The following is a 16,737-nucleotide window of genomic DNA, read 5'->3' on the forward strand; positions in this document are numbered from 1 at the left end:
GCCAATGACATAATTACCCAGCTACATTTCTGAAAGAATGCAAAAGCATTGACATATATTTTTCCTTCCTACAATAGCCCGACGGGCAGGGAAGAGATAGATTTTGGTAGCCCGACTGAAAAAATCGCTAGCTCCAGGACGTCGGGCTAGCGATATTGCAAGCCCTGTATCTGATTGAGGAATCACTCATCTTTGGAAAAGAGAGTTTATTACAGAGAAATGTCTCTTTCCAAAATAAAAGCTATACTATCCGCTTCTTCTGGGCTATATTCTCAGCAGCATAAGGAGAATCATGTGCTAACAGCTGTCTAAATGACTCGGCTAAAGTTAGTAGCATGCTTGTTGTTTTTGTCTTTGCACTAGGATGATGTCGGCGTAAATGTGCAGTCATATTCGTTGTGTTCCCACTAGTGCTTTCAGGTTGATCTCGTTGAAATGACCTTAACGCCACAACACCGCAAATCTCCGTTAACGAGCTACCGCAGATCACCCCGTGCATGGGGCTAGACGGCCAACACGTTAACGAGCTAACTGCACTAACACACTAGCTCCCACCCATGTAATTGAGCATTGCATGGCACATCCAACATACTGTTTTACTTTAGTCCATGACTCGCTTACCTTCAGGGTCATACGTCACATGAAAACCAAAACGCCAGATCTGAATGAGGGTGGGGGAGGTCCATGTTGCAAGGAGAGCTTAACTTCTGTCTTGCTAGCTTGCCCTGCGCTCTTCCTTCTGACGATGCTGTCTGTGTTGAGCGCTCAGTGAATCTGCGTTCGACTACTCCGCCTAGGCTGCACTGTCGAGCCTAGGCGGAGTAGTCGAACGCAGATTCACTGAGCGCTCAACACAGACAGCATCGTCAGAAGGAAAGTTGATAAAATAAATTACAAATTTTGTATTGTTCGATACATATGCGTACCGAACCGAAAGCACTGTATCGAACGGTTCAATATCGATACGAATATCGTTGCACCCCTAATATATATATATATATATATATATATATATATATATATATATATATATATATATTTCTTGCCCTCTAGCCTCCTTCTCCATGGAGGGTACTGCCCCTTGTGGCTGTTCAACTTGTAGCCAAGCATCTCACTGATCACTTCTGCCGTATTGTAGATCAGCTTGTTAGTGTCAGTAATCGTGGTTGTAGGTATTGTCCGTAGTGCTGCATTAACATCATCTAGCAGACCTTCTGAGGGTACTTCACGTAATCTTGGTAACCGGCTACGGGGGATCCAGGTTTCAAGCTTGGCCATTATCCTATTTTTCAGGTCAGTTCCTCTCGCACTCAACGATCCTTCTCCTATCGCACTTGGGGCTATGTACCCAATCTCGGGTGGGGGGTGATGATCATGGAAGGACAGGCCCCTGCACGGTATGTACCACCGGCAGATAGAGGAGGTGGCTGATATCCAGAAATCCTACCAGTGGCTGGACAAAGCTGGACTGAAAGACAGCACAGAGGCACTAATCATGGCAGCACAAGAACAAGCTCTGAGCACAAGATCCATAGAGGCTGGGGTCTATCACACCAGGCAAGACCCCAGGTGCAGGCTGTGTAAAGATGCCCCAGAGACAATCCAGCACATAACAGCAGGGTGCAAGATGCTAGCAGGCAAGGCATACATGGAACGCCATAACCAAGTGGCCGGCATAGTGTACAGGAACATCTGTGCCGAGTATAACCTGGAAGTCCCGAGGTCAAAATGGGAGATGCCCCCAAGGGTGGTGGAGAATGACCGAGCTAAGATCCTGTGGGACTTCCAGATACAGACGGACAAAATGGTGGTGGCTAACCAACCGGACATAGTGGTGGTAGACAAACAGAAGAAGACGGCCGTAGTGATCGATGTAGCGGTTCCGAATGACAGCAATATCAGGAAGAAGGAACACGAGAAGCTGGAGAACACGAGAATACCAAGGGCTCAGAGAAGAGCTCGAGAGGATGTGGACGGTGAAGGTAATGGTGGTCCCCGTGGTAATCGGAGCACTAGGTGCGGTGACTCCCAAGCTAGGCGAGTGGCTCCAGCAGATCCCGGGAATAACATCGGAGATCTCTGTCCAGAAGAGCGCAGTCCTGGGAACAGCTAAGATACTGCGCAGGACCCTCAAGCTCCCAGGCCTCTGGTAGAGGACCCGAGCTTGAAGGATAAACCGCCCGCAGGGGCGTGCTGGGTGTTTTTATATATATATATATAAATAAAAAATATTGCTAAACATGATGAAGAGTAGAGGAGAGAGGACTTTCTACACTGAGAGAGCATCTTAAACAGTTCAAACTACAATGTGAAAGGCTGAATGTGAGTGTTGAAAGTTCAAAACCTGCTGCAAACGTTAAAAGTTGGTCAGAGCTGATAGAACACATTTAAACCTTTAAAGTCTGCATTTTCAGCTTTATGAATTCTGAATGTGATTGGTTGTCAGTCACAGTAGTACGCCCACTTTGCCAGCTTGACTCTTTAAAGTACTCTCAGGTGCTTTGCCCTTAATTACCCTGAAACACACGTGCGCGCACACACACACACACACACACACGCACACATCATACATGCACTCATACCAAAAAAAAAGAACAGACACTCATGCTGGCTTTTACACGTCCCTTTTCTTTCCCCCTTAAACAGCACCTGGCCCAACCAGGAGGTTGTCCATCAACGCAGACAGTCAGTGCGTGTGTGTCTGCGTGTGCAGATGTCGTTGTGCGCTTTGTTCATCCAGAGTGAAAACAGAGATATTGGCCATAATGGGGAATCGATGCAGAGCAAAGTGGAAAATGACTTTGTGTAGTTGGGAGCACCCTGCCTGCTAATGCCTCATAGAAGACTGTGTGTCTGCAGACTATACACCTGGTCCTCCAACTCAAATGACTGATGTAGAGTGGAAGAGGTAGAAAATGGCAATGGGGTAGTCTAGCTGCTTGTTGGAAAAAAACCTTTAAATAAATGAATTTAGTTTTCGGCATCGTTACACTTTTACATAATTAAATTTAAAATGGAAACTATTTGATTGTGCTGTATTATTTTTTCTTTTTTTAATCATATTTATCATTTGCTCTTCAGATGACACACAGGTCTCTGCAGCCTCCACAATGAGAGAAATGTAGTTTATTTATCTTGTGGCTCTTTCATTTCTGCTGTTAGCTTTACATGGCTAACAGCTTCGAATGAATGTGAACCAAGTACTTGTCAAAGGTTTGATATTGGCTTAAAGGTCACCTTTGGACCTTGTTGATGTAGGAGAGTTTCAGAGAGTGAAAGTGAGACCAGGAGACTAGACCGTCTTTTACATTTGTCAGGCACAGCAGTTCAGTAATTGTTTTCAGTGTTTCTCAGGGTGAAAGATCCAGATTAAAATGTATGGAATGTTTGCCAGGTCAGTAGTTGCGTAACACAGTTTAATTATTGGGCAGAAGCGGCGTCCTGCAGGTAGGCATCTTAATGGTACAAAGCATTATTGAAGCTGAAACTGGGGAAAAACAGAGGTCTCATCAGATAAATCTGAACAGATTTTCTGTGATGGAGGAGGAATTTGTTGTAGGTCTGCAGCTTTTTTTTTTTTTTTTTTTGAAAAGTCTGTGCCACCTCATCTATCTGCTCCTCTCACACTACAGAGGAGACAGCAGTTTGTCCGGGCCATCGACTGCTGTTTGGCCTCTTGGAGGAGATCATTGGAGATCGATGCTGAGAAGCAAGATCTCCCTGACCCGGACTGTCTGATGGCTGAGCATTGACTCTGATCTCCTACTTTAAGCTGCTCCCAAGCTGCTCTGTAGTGTGTGTGTGTGTGTGTGTGTGTGTGTGTGTGTGTGTGTGTGTGCGCGCATTTGTGTGGGTAAAGAATAAATCATTTGGCCCAACTTAAAAACGTACAATCACCTCAATTACCTAATCAAGCTGCAAAAAAACAAACAAAAAAACCCCAAACCTCTCCAGTTTTTCCTCAGTTGTGCTTTTCCCCCCCTGCTAAACAGCATTTGAGGTCATCATCTTAGAGATGTAAAATATCCACATTTTACGCCTCCAGCACACACATAGCATCATTAGCATTCATTAATGTTTTTTTCCCTCCAACGATCACAGGATAAATGCTTTCATTTGTTTGTTTTTTTGTGTTTGGTTTCTTTGCTCTGTTTTGTTCTCTACCAATGGTGGAGATTCAAAGAGAACCCAGTGAAAATCAATAAGGAATCGAATTGATAAGTCATATTGCTAATGCAATTCGAATCGCTAAATTCTTCTTCATTCCCATCCCTACTTATGCACCTCTTTATTTTATTTTATTTTTTTTTATTTTTTTTAATTTGTAGGAATTTCAAAGACACTTCTTTCACCTTGTCATTATAGGATATTGTGTGTAGGATTTTGTGGTGAAAACTGAATTTAATCCATTTTGGAATAAGGTTGTAACATGACGCTGTGTGGAACGAGGGAACCACAGTGAATTCTTTCCATATAGACTTTATTTACGAGTAGGTCAGCGAGGCTATAGTTAGGCCAAGCTCCACTGCAATCAGACACTGGGGTTCAATGATGTCAGTCCATTGTTTGTTTTCTAGTAATTAACAGTTGCCGGGAAGCTTTTGATGCTGGATTGTCATCATCTCTATTCACTATTTTCTCTTCTCCATGTCTTACCTCACTGACTACACACTACTCTACCCTCCAGCTTACACACACACACACACACACACACACACACACAGTGACAGTTGAAGAGACAAACTATGAAAGGGACTAGCATGATCAAAAATGACTAAATTCATCTCAAAATATATGGAAGTAAGTAGCTAAATAATGTTAATGAGGTCGGTGGGTTTTATATATCTTTTTCCTTTGGCTTCTTAGTAGGAAGGCAGAACACTGGAGTGTATTATTGCCGGTCATGTTTACTGACATAGGCCAACTCTGAGCTGAAACCCTGATATTTAAATATCTAGATACTGACTAATGAGTGAACGTTTGTTTTGTTAAATAGGGGTATATTTTTTGTTTCGGCCCTAATTAAAATAGATTTTTAAATACAATTGCATAGCTTGATTACTCTGCATGTCTTAAGGGATGAATTTATAGAAACAGACAAAAGGATGATTTATTAAACTCCTATTCAACCCTGGCAAAGTGTGTATTTTTAGTGTTGCACTGTGGAAAACACTTTCTAAATGAAATGTTTTTAATGTGCAGATGTCGTCTTAAATGTCTCGTCTGCCTCTTTGAGAGGTATGACAAAACATTTCAGTGCTTCGTTTTCTTCAGAGTTTTGTTTTGATCTTTGTACTCTCCTTCATACCTCTGGCTGTCGGTGAAGAATGAAAAATAAATCCAGGTGTATCACAGCATCAGGACTCTGTTAGATGTATCACGGTAGCAATAAAAAGCAGTAGAAATTCCCAGCGGAGTAATGGAGATGGAGTTGTTTGGTGGTAATTATGTTTTCCCCAGATTTTCCCTGCCTGGTGTCGGATGATTCGCTTTGGGTTTTGTGTGAGCGTGCAAATGGATGCGTGATCCAGTTAGAGTGCTGGGGGACTGAGAGACGGCGCTCTCATTTAAGTTTACACTGGAATTTATGATCCCGAGATGCATCGAGAGCTAATTTAGAGCAGCGGGAATGAAACCTATAGACCGGGGAGCCATGATTCTTTCATTTCCAGTATTAGAGAACACACACACTCTTTTCCAGACATGCGCGCGCGCGCGCACACGCACACACACACACACACACACACACACACACACACACACACACACACACACACACACACACTTGAGCTGGATGTGGGAGACTTTTTGTTTGTCTTGAGCTGATGTCTTTTGATTGAATTTTTATTCTCTTGCATTCACTTTCTATTAGTTTTAGTTCCAGTTTTAGTCTTTGCCTCTGCAGAAATTGAGCAATATGCTCAATTTTTTTTTCTTCCACTTTCCGTTATGAATCCAAACCAATTTTAGTCAATAAATACTCTTTATTGGACTTTTTATTCAGCATTTTATTCAATTTATCCTCTTCGCTTGCATCACAGCATTCCTCTGTAAATGGCAACACTTAAAACAAAGCACAGAAAAGCATTTTACACAAAACCGGGATCACCTACCTTCCTGTCAAACTCCATTTTATAGATGGATATAGACATCTCGCTTATAAAACTGTAATAGCACTGTAGTGTTACACACACTGAATTTCTACCATTTTTGTAACTGAGCATGTTTAGCAGATCTCCTAAAGTCAGCTTAAACCTGCTTGAATACAAACCTCTGTCTTCATCTGGACGACCAAGGGATGCTGGCTGCACAATCATCCGTTTAGTGTCATTTTTGTGTGTGTTTCATCTCATATTTAGACTGTGTAACGTCTGCAATTACACAATTCCTTTTCTTTTGAAGTTCCATATATTAACGTTCACAGCTTGTTAAATTGTGTATGCATTATGAAACAAAAACCAGACTCATACCTTGTTGCAGAAGGCCACTACAGTACCAGGTATGAACAGTCACTCTTTGACAGAACTATATGGCATGACAGCCAGCAAGTGTGGCAGCGTGTGTTAAGAAATGTACTTAAGTAATCAGGATGAATTCATTAGCATAGCAACAAGTCAGTATTCATTTTATCCAAACCTTCCCACTAAAGTAGATCCAATACCTGACAGAATGCGCTTGGAAATGATTGAAAATTAATCTGGAAGGATGTTAATAATTGATTTATAATTTGTGTAATTTGTTAAGCAGAAATGCCAAACATGCATTAGCTTAGACTCGCGTGTCTGCTTTTTTTTTATTTGATACTGAGCATAAAATGTTTGGATTTTGGAGGTTGGTGTAACTAAACAATGAAACTTGTTGAAAGACTTTTTGGCTAAAGAAACATTGTCTAACATTTTGTGGACCAAACTGTTTTTAGATAATTCAAGAAAATCCCAGAAGGTTAATCCGTTATTTTAAAACAAAAATCATTAGCTGTGGTCAGATTGTCTGTTTTAACAGTTGTGTTTGGGGGCGGCAGAGTACTACCGCTCCCTCAGAGCTCATTCTTCTCATGGCTTTTTCTCAACTGACTATACAAAATGAGCCTGCATATTAGTCTATACATATTCTGCAGGGCATTCAAGAAGACAAAGGAAGGAGGACTGGAGCAAGAGCACCAGGAAGCCTAAAACACAGAATCCAGGAGGGGGGGGGGAGAGAAATATAGAGAGTGAGTCGAAGGGTGATGAAGGCCAGGCCCTTTTGTTGAGTGCTCAGTCGGCTGGAATAAAGTAGTAAGTCAGTTTCTTGATGGCGAAGGGGTACCAGGACAAATCACCTCGACAGAGGAGAGCGAAAAGGGCACAGCAGAAGTTGAAAGATGAGGGGATGAGAATTGTAATAGATGTTCTTCGCTATTTAGTTCAGGTTCATGCCTTTTCCAGCTGCCTGGCATCTACAGAGATAGACGGTAGTCTGTTGGGGTCAAACTGAGCCGTCAGCTGTGGTTGTAACCTCTTTGACTGTCTGAATTGAGGGTATTTTTCCCTCCAGTTATCTGAGTTTCTTTCCAGCCCTGATCTGTACTCAGGGTTAGGTATACAGGGAGCGATTGAGGGAGTGTATTCTTTATATACAAACTATTGGGATAAACTGCTGTTTCTGTAGAGAGAGAGTAGGTGGAAAATACATACAGCTACTGTGTGATTTTTATAAAATGCTGTTCAGCCTTAAACTGCTCGATATAGATAAATTAACAGCCTTTAAAAAAACTGCTAAATCTGATTTGACTCAGAACACCTTATTCGATCTAGGGACTGGAGGGAAAACTCTAAGGCAGGGTACACAAATAACGTGCCAAGCCTTGGTGTATGCCATGTTTGTATAACTCCCATGAATTAAAAAAAAAAAATTTTGGTCAAAAGAAAAAAGGTTTAAACTTTTCTCAGTTTAAGTGAACTTTTTTAATGTTTCTTTCATTTCTCATTGATTTAATATTGCAGAGGGGCACTAGGAGAGCAGCAAAGCTAGTTTTAAAGAAAGTGATCCAGATCAGCATCAAAAGTTAATGAGTTCTCGCTTTGTTTGGCCTCCACCTCTCCTGCAAGTTTCTCGAAACTTGGTTTAGTGGTTTGTGTATAAACCTTGATGCTTCTCAGCCTCTGCTTTGGCAGAAGAATAATATTAAGGCTGAATCACGTATTGTGCTCATAACAGAGATCTGCAACTGAAGGACACAGGATATTAAAGCCTTTGACAAAGATCTGTACAGAAACGCACAACAAATCAATTTCAAAGGATCAGATCAATTTAAATGTTAGCCATACTCTGACCTTTAGGTCTCTTTAAGTTTTTACTTTTGACACTATAATGCTGTCGACCAGTGATGTGAGAGGATGAGAGGCTCTCTTTAGATTGCATCTAAAGGAATAAAAAGACTAAGGTCATTATTAGAGTTTTAGCTCTAACGTCCAACTTGCTATAATAAGTAAAACTCTGAGAGATCTATCTCACTATTTCTTAATTTTTTGGTCAAAAATATACCACAAAAGTCCCATATCACTACACTTAGTGTTTCGGAAGTGCTAAAAATGTCTGAGGAAGGCAGTCTTGCCTATCGAGCCCCCGAAAACAATTCCAACCAGAGCTTAGTGTGTAGATTTATGTGTGGATTTGGGACTTCGGCTCACCATCCTCTCCCTGGCTTCTCTTCTATCTTCTAGGTGGCCTACCGTATGAGTTTAAGGTAGTAATCGCGGGGAACCATGAGCTGACCTTCGATAAGGACTTTATGGCTGAGCTGGTCAAGCAGGATTACTACCGATTCCCCTCAGTGTCGAAGCTCAAACCAGAGGACTTTGACAATGTCCAGTCGCTGCTCACAAACTGTGTGTACCTGCAGGACTCAGACGTCACCATAAAGGGATTCCGGATATACGGGACACCATGGTAAGAGTGCCACCTGTTTACTTGTTTTTTTTTTTTAATGACTAAAACTGCTCCCCTCACTGTCTGCCCAGCATAACCGCTGAGTCACGTTTCTGTCTCATCGTGCTGTGGATCCCTGAGGTGACAGTATGCCTTCTCCAAGTCTGTCAGTTTCTGGCTGCTTTCCAGCTACTCGCTGCAGTAACTCTGTAGTCTGCTGCACGCTCACAGCAAGGGGCCTCTCGTACATGCAGAGCGTTATTCCCAGAACGCACATTCCTTTATGAGCTCAGGACCTTCGCCTGCTCCTCGTGCTTATGTTACACCTGTGTTTTGACACAGGGTTAAGTGATACGTGTGGTACCAGGACGCTGTGAATAGCCTCTCAGGTGTGGAAGTAATGCTGGAAGGGGAGCACGTTGGGTACGGAGATGGTGTGAGAGGCGTTCATTCAGCAGACGACTGCAGAGGGGAGTTCTTCTTACAGTGAGAAGTGTGTGCGCAAAGAGTTGAGGATGAAGAAAACTCTCTTGAGATTACTGCTGAATCTACTGTTGTACTTAGTAGTAGCATTACACTGTCCCGTATTTTTTTTAATAAATATTCATATAAAGCATAGATTTTTGCACCATGGAAGTAGAAATCCACGCCAGATAAGGATTTGTTATGTGCGTGTTTTATTTTAATACTTATATTTCATATTTTTAAAGAATGCTATCATCCATTCGCTAATTGATTTTAAGAATTTATGGTTCTCTGGAGGAGATCTTTTAGGAAGGTGAAACTTAAAACACACACACCATACATAAAACCTGATTAAGCTGAATGGTAAAGCAAATATATTTAATATATGCTATATTAAATGTACATCTATATGAAAGCAGCGCCATAACGTACAACCTGCAGTAAATCTAACCATCGGTCATCTCTGCTTAAAACATCGCCACACTCATCCACCCTTGAGTTATTTTTTCAGTGATTCACTCCATAGAAATGTCCATATGTGTCTGTATCTGTTAATCTGATAATTAACTAATTATTTTAGTCTTAAATTTAAAAAAATTATCAAATGAAATCTAATGAATCCCAGAAGCTGCAGTTTTGTCCTGGTGATCTTGGACCACTGCTCCTTCTTTGCCAGTATCCTGTGTCTTAAGGTCCTTTTTATTGGGCTATCTGATCCATTTGCCTTTGCTTGATAAGCCAATAGAAAGAAACCTCTGTAGCTCAGTGTGAGCTGCTGTCATCTCCCAGTATCTGAACAGTCTTGCAGTCTGACCTTGGCTGTGTGACAGTTTAGGCTGGAGCTTTCCCCGTCCTGCTGTGACTGTCTCTGCTCTCTTTGCACAGCAGACCTAAAATAACTATTGAGGTCACACGTTCATCCTTTAGCGGCTATAATTAGCAGGTTTGCAGCCTGGCTTCAGAAGTGGCAGAGGAGAGTGGCAGGGAAGAGGCGGGGGCAAAATGCAGCATTCCTCAGACATCACAGGAGCAGGAAGATGAGATTACACTCTTTTTTTTTTTTTCTTTTTTTTTTTTTTTTTTTCTCCCCTCCGTCCTTCCTCTATTCCATCCCTCTGTTTGAAAGGGGAAGGATGCTACCCCTCCCCTTCTCCCTGGTGGGTGTTTAGTGTGAGGCCTGGTAAATGTCTGTTGTGACAGCTGGGGGTCTCGTGAGAGGCCGAGTGGACAGCTTGCCCCCCCCCCCCCCCCCCCCACACACCTACTCCTGCTCAGCTTCCTCAACTCCTTCACACCCATATGCCACCGTGGCCTGAGGTCTGGACTCCTTGTCCAGTGTGAGGTCTCACTTAGCCCTGCAGTGACCCCTCACTTCATCAACAGCTCGCCATCTCGCCGCCTGGGTGGCCGAGCCCCTCCGAGCCTTCAGCGGTCTGCTGCTACAGGCCGGGACCCGACAGCATCACTCAGGAAATGTAGCGTGTAACAACCACCTGATAAATGCGGCTCGGGGTTCAGTCATCCTCTAAGCTGCTGCTGCTGCTACTGCTTTAAAAGCAAGTTGATTATGTTTACATGAGTAAAAACCTGATGTGAAATGAATATTCAAACCTGAACATCCATCAGAGCCACAATAAAGATCTTTGCTAAGAAAATGTTTGTTTTTTCTAAATGTCCTGTTCAGGTTGTTACAGAGTAAAAAGCTGAAGGCGCACAAGCAATTTGAAAGTACTCACTGTAAAGAAATTAACACTGTGCTTCTGGCTCTCTTCCGCAACCTTCCTTCACACCCAACCATTTTCAGCAGCTAGCTGCCCTCCCTAAACCACCTCCTGCTTTAACGGGTTTCTTCCTGTTAAAAGGGAGTTTTTCCTTCCCACTGTTGGTTTTTCTCTGTATTACTCTAATCTTTAATTTGCATAAAAAAGGTCCTTTAGGCAACTGTTGTTGTAGTTTGGCCCTATACAAATAAAACAGAATTGAATTGAAGTGCTATTTATCAATCTTTATTAGTCACTATTTTCCAGATTTTAGATAATTACATGCCTGAGCAGTGAACATTTTCTACCACTGCAGGTTGTCCTTGTATTGTCTGAACTAACCTCTCCAGTTTTGGGTGGTTTAACCAGAGAAATTGTTTTAATGAGCATCTGTTTTCATTCATTTTCTTAAATGTCCCTGAAAATACAGTTTGTGGTGCTTACCTCCGTGTGTGTGTGTGTGTGTGTGTGTGTGTGTGTGTGTGTGTGTGTGTGTGTGTATAGCAACTTTTAGTCTCATGATAAATGCCACTGGCCTTTTTCAGAAAATCATGCCTTTTAGATATTGCAGTTTTCCCATATATGTTAATAAATAGGCATTTGTTCATATCCCCAGTGACCTATTTTAAAAACACGTGAAATGTCGCAGCCTTAATGATAATAATAATAATTATTGCTGCAGCCTTGTCTAGTTAAAATATATGTATTGTTAACGACAGGTACAAAAAATGATCGAAAGGCAGTCTGGATGTTTCTTGTGATTTGAACTTCTGTTTTCAAAAGCTTGTTTGCTCCGAGAAGAAAAACCTGATTTTTAGTTTTTGAGTCCACTTACCTCTCTCTGCATGTAAGATGAAAGAGCTGATTGTTTTCACTTTGAAGGCCTGGCCTGAAAGGAGACGCTACCGGTAGACTGCAGCGACAACTGCCAGCGAGCGCCAGCCAGACTCTGTCTTTCTCTCTCATCATGGTCACCTAAATGCACAGTAATGGCAGGTTTTGTAATAAGGCTGGGTTGAGATTCACGAGTCCGGAGCGGAATTAAAAACACGACATTCATTTAAGGTTATCGCGTGTTTTGTGAGCAAATGCTTTTGCATATTCGTAGTGTTTCCTCTCTTAAATGAAATATCTACTTTACAGTATTGCAAGTTGCCCTGTTGTCATCCGTTCTCGTAAAGTATAGCCAAACTTTTGAGCGTTTGAGCCGCCATGTTTCCTGCCAGGTAAATGACGCTCCGCAACATGGTGACGTCATTCGGGGCGACTGGAATCGATAAGGGAATCGTTTGCAAAAATGGCAAACAATTCCAAGGAATTGAAACAGTGGGAACCGGTTCTCAACAAGAACTGGGTTTCGATACCCATCCCTACTTAATAGTTACTATATACAGTAATGGACTTCTATACATTTTACATCAGATTAAAACTTTCGGTGTAAGATTCAGATAATTATTTATTAAAAGCTAGACATTTTAAATGAGAATAAGAAAGAAAAGTATGTCTTTGTGCCCCCTTTTCCTGTTAATGCCCTACCTGTCCCCTTGGCTAAACTTTGCTAGAGCCGCCCCTGCAGGTCTTATTCATGAAAATGAGATTCTACGACAGCATAATCCGTTTTCTATTTGTCTGCAGCAGGTCATTAGGTTTCCATTTGCAGTGAAAATATTTGGATCAATGACTGAAGAGCAGCTATCTGTTTTTTAATTAAGTAATATTCCCACACAAATGGATTCAAGTTTCTAATCTCCTTAAACTGAGAAGTAAAGTTTGTTCTGAACTCAGCTCTTCAGGGATAAAGGTGGATTTGAAAAAGGTCGAGCTTCACCACTGACATAGCTTTGTGGTTGCTTAAATATGGGGTAAATTTTTGCTGGCAACTTGGATCGGTCAATTAATTCCGCTAGAGTATCTGAAAACCAGCTATGAAGGAAAAAATGCCCCAGATTTTTGATGCGTCTCCCGTGCTGCTCGTTTTATTAGTGAGGGGGAAAAAATGTATTGAGAGATGAGCAGAGATGCAAACTCCTTGCTATCATGCAGCTCCAAAGAGAAGTGAACTCTCTGTGAACTGTTATTTTTCCCACTGATATTCTGAGATCACCCCCCTCACTCTGCCTCTGATTGACTCTGACATCAAGTTTTTTTTGTTTTTTTTTTACTTTTACCATCTCACGTACTCATCCTCCTAACCCCTACAGGTGAAAATCATTATTAATAGTTATAGTTGATGTGTGTTGGTTAACTAGCTGTAGGAGTTTGGGAGGTAAATTTGTAACATAAGTCTGTGCTTTGCTGAGAGGCTATAACATCTTGGCCTTCTGCAAGCTCTGTGATTTTTAGAACCACTGTACAGGTTTTATGTACTTCATAGTATTTACAAGTCAGCATGTAAAGCAGAGGTCTTTAAATTCTGCCCTTAGACACTGCCTCTTTGCGTCGGCCTTTTTCTAGCCACAAACCTTTCTTAGCTTTTCTTCCTCACTTTGGTTACTTTACCGGACTTATTTTAAAATGAAAGATTTAAAGATTGAGCTATGAATTATAATTCATTCAATCCTTTTATTTCATTTTATCAGTATTTAGTTATAAAATTAAGTTTCTCTTCCCTTCTTGACACCATTTCAGTAAAGTCAAAAGAAACTGGCTGGCCTTCATAAAGTTGAATTGATCCTTAATCTAAGAACTCCTTCCTGCCATTCTCCTCCCCTAAACAAAACTCTGTAGTATTTGCTGCACATGTCTTTTATGCGAGAGAGGAAAAAAAAGTTGACCTGAAAAATCTACAAAATAAATTCTTTGGGTTTTTTTGCTGTCCTGTGGGTTGAACTATTTCCACTTGTGGCTGAATTAAGGGTTTGGATTACAGTAACCTCCTTGAGAACAACGAAATGCAGCTCCTGAAACATGAAAAGGAAGATGGTGAATAAATGTTGTACAAATGTCTTCTATAAGAAAACATCCTTGAGCTTTCAATGGCAAAGAAAAAGGGGGTGATGTATGGAAGCAATTAGCAAGAGGTTACACAAAACATTTCTTGTGAAAGTGCTCTTTCTTTGTCGTTTGAGCTCCTGATTATTATTTTGTAAATTGGCCTTTGAAATGATCACACCTGCACTTTCTTGGGTGACATCTACTTGCTGATTGTTCGGTTCAGCTGGAAATCAAAGCAGCAGCTCCTCGCAGTGGAGAAGCTGAAACCAGGAACAGTTTGAATTGTTTGATTAGAAGATTAGCTTTGGTGATTCTTTAGTCGTCAACGTCTTTTCTGTTATTTTTTGTCAACCATTTGCATTTGATATCCGCTCTATGAATGCAACTTCTGTGTTACGAAGGACAAAATGTTGTCAGCGGATGTCCACGTGTCCGTTACAGTGTGTTCTAAAACAAACATGTTCCACCTCTTTTCTGTCGTTATCAGAAGCTAATTTTATTTGACTTGGTAAACACTCTAATGCCTCGTGGCTGCCGGTGCTGCGTTCGGAACATTTTGAGTAAAGCCGTGCTCGGGCCCGGTTCACTCCTGTTTGGAAAAGAGAGGTGATTGGAGTGAAAGCAGTGTACTGTGAAAGACACACAACTCGCACTGTTTAATGACAGATGCTTAACAGACCGAATAGCTAAGCCTCCCCTCCTCGTATGTGCACACTGTGGAAGGATGAGCGGGCTTCTGCACCTTGTCAATCAAAACTCTTTAAGAGCAGCTGAAGGTCTCGTGGAGCTGGACAGTTTGGGATTTTCTTCAGATGAGGTGTTTATGCTCCGGAAAAAAAATATTTTAACTAAACAGAAAGTTGTTGAGTTTCAGAATTTGCTTTTTATTAATCTACTTTTTAAATACCAACATCATTTCCATTTTTCTGGCCTCTCTAAACGGTATAAAAGTAAAGTTCCGTTCCTGCAGTCTTGCGGATTTTGCTTTAGGTTTAAAAACTTGAAATGCTAAGATCTGCGCTGAGACACTGAAGAGCAAAGACTTTGATTCTGCCTTTTACCAACTACAGATCAGGCGTTATATTTGGACAGCTTTTAAAGTATGAACAGGGTCTTTTCTCTGTGTGAGATATAATTGAATAATTTAGCGCTATTAAAATATGTGGCTCTGAAATCTTGGCGACATTGTAGCTACTTACAAACTAAGCCTTCTTGTCGGACGCTCTGTTCCTTCAGAGGTCAGCACTGTCATCAAATGGAGCTTTTAAAATGGCTTTTCAGCTGCTATAAAATTTCCTTGCTCACTCTGAAATATTCCGAGTGACTTGTTTTTTCCAGTTTTTTTTTTTGTTTTTTTGACTGTTTGCTTTATTGTTTTGGGTTCTGTCAGTGTTTGTCAGGCTAAACAAGCTGTTTAAACATAATGTTGTAGCGGTAGTTGTTGCTTTAAATTAGAAATGGATTGTCTTCATGCACCGCGTGCTCAGCTCACACATTGGTAGAGGGGTGGGTCGTGCATTCAGACTCTGATAAGCTCTGCTCGCTGTAGAGACAGGCCTGTTTTGTGATTCTGGACTTGACCACAACTTAACTCTTTGGCTTAAGGTTAAACTGTTAGTTATTCTTGTGTTCTCTCTCCTTTATCCTCCCAGCCCTCCTCCTTCTGCCATCCACTTTAGAGTGACTAGGTTTCTCCTACTTTTCAAATCTGCCCCCCACCCCCCCGTTTTTTTTTTTCTCTTAATCTTGTTCCTTTTTTCATTTCTCCTCTGTTCCATTTCATTTTCCCTTTTCTTCATTCTCCCATTGTCGGTCTTCTCAGTACTTATTCTGTTAACCAGCGAAATCGCAATCAAGGTTTGCTTGGTATGTTCAGTAGCAAATCAGTGTGTGCCAAGTGTGTGCCTCCCAGAGGTGGCAGATTAAATCCGACTGCCCTCATTTGACTCTCTGATGCACACCTCAGGGAAACCTGGAGGGCCAAATGCAGATTTGTCATTTGCAGATTTTAGCTGTATTCATGTATTCATTTTTCACTGTAAAGGTCAGCCGTGTGTGTGTGCGCGTGCGTGTTCCTCTGAAGTCATTTTTGCCTCCTCTCCCCATCTCCCCAGATAGATACTCTATACAAACACCCTGACCACATACTTTTGTCTGCATTTGATCCAAAGCTTTTTACTTTTTACTGCAAATCGTTATGCTACAGATTACATGTTAAACAATACTGTGTTACTTGACTTTGTTTTAAGAGAGAGCCTTTCTAACAACAGTTTGGTTTCTATCCACCTCCTTTTATGCACACCTTGATCCGTCCTCATTTGCTTATCTAATGCAAGGCCACAGAGGGGCTGGAGCCTGTCCCAGCTGTCGTAGGGCAAGAGGCAGGGTATTACAATCTTTAATTGGTCCTTAACCCAAAAAGAAGGCTGAAAATCTGAAAATAAAAATTCATGTTAGCTTAATACGGTGATTCTAAATTGGCTGTAGTTGTGAATGTGTGTGCACATGGGTTGTCTGTCTTGTCTGTGTTAGCCCTGAGATAGATTAGCGGCCTGTGCAGGATGTGCTTGGTAGCTAGGATAGGTTACAGCCCTGCCAGGTTACAGTATAGCAAAACTGCACAGTGGATTTATTTATATCAACTAAATAACTACAGCACATCAACAGA

The 16,737-nt window shown here is 41.5% G+C and overlaps 1 protein-coding gene across 4 annotated transcripts in view; it reads left to right on the forward strand.

Annotated features, from left to right (window-relative positions):
* Window positions 1–16,737, forward strand: part of mpped2a (metallophosphoesterase domain containing 2a) — a 90,050-nt gene that overhangs the window by 34,345 nt on the left and 38,968 nt on the right. For all 4 annotated transcript variants that reach the window (XM_040045403.1, XM_040045402.1, XM_040045404.1 and 1 more), the window contains one exon: window positions 8,706–8,931. In XM_040045403.1, the coding sequence (XP_039901337.1) occupies window positions 8,706–8,931 (226 nt within the window). The remainder of the gene's footprint in view (window positions 1–8,705; window positions 8,932–16,737) is intronic.

Source organism: Simochromis diagramma, unplaced genomic scaffold (genome assembly GCF_900408965.1).
Source record: "Simochromis diagramma unplaced genomic scaffold, fSimDia1.1 OVJJ01000079.1, whole genome shotgun sequence".
In the NCBI taxonomy this organism is placed as follows: domain Eukaryota; kingdom Metazoa; phylum Chordata; class Actinopteri; order Cichliformes; family Cichlidae; genus Simochromis; species Simochromis diagramma.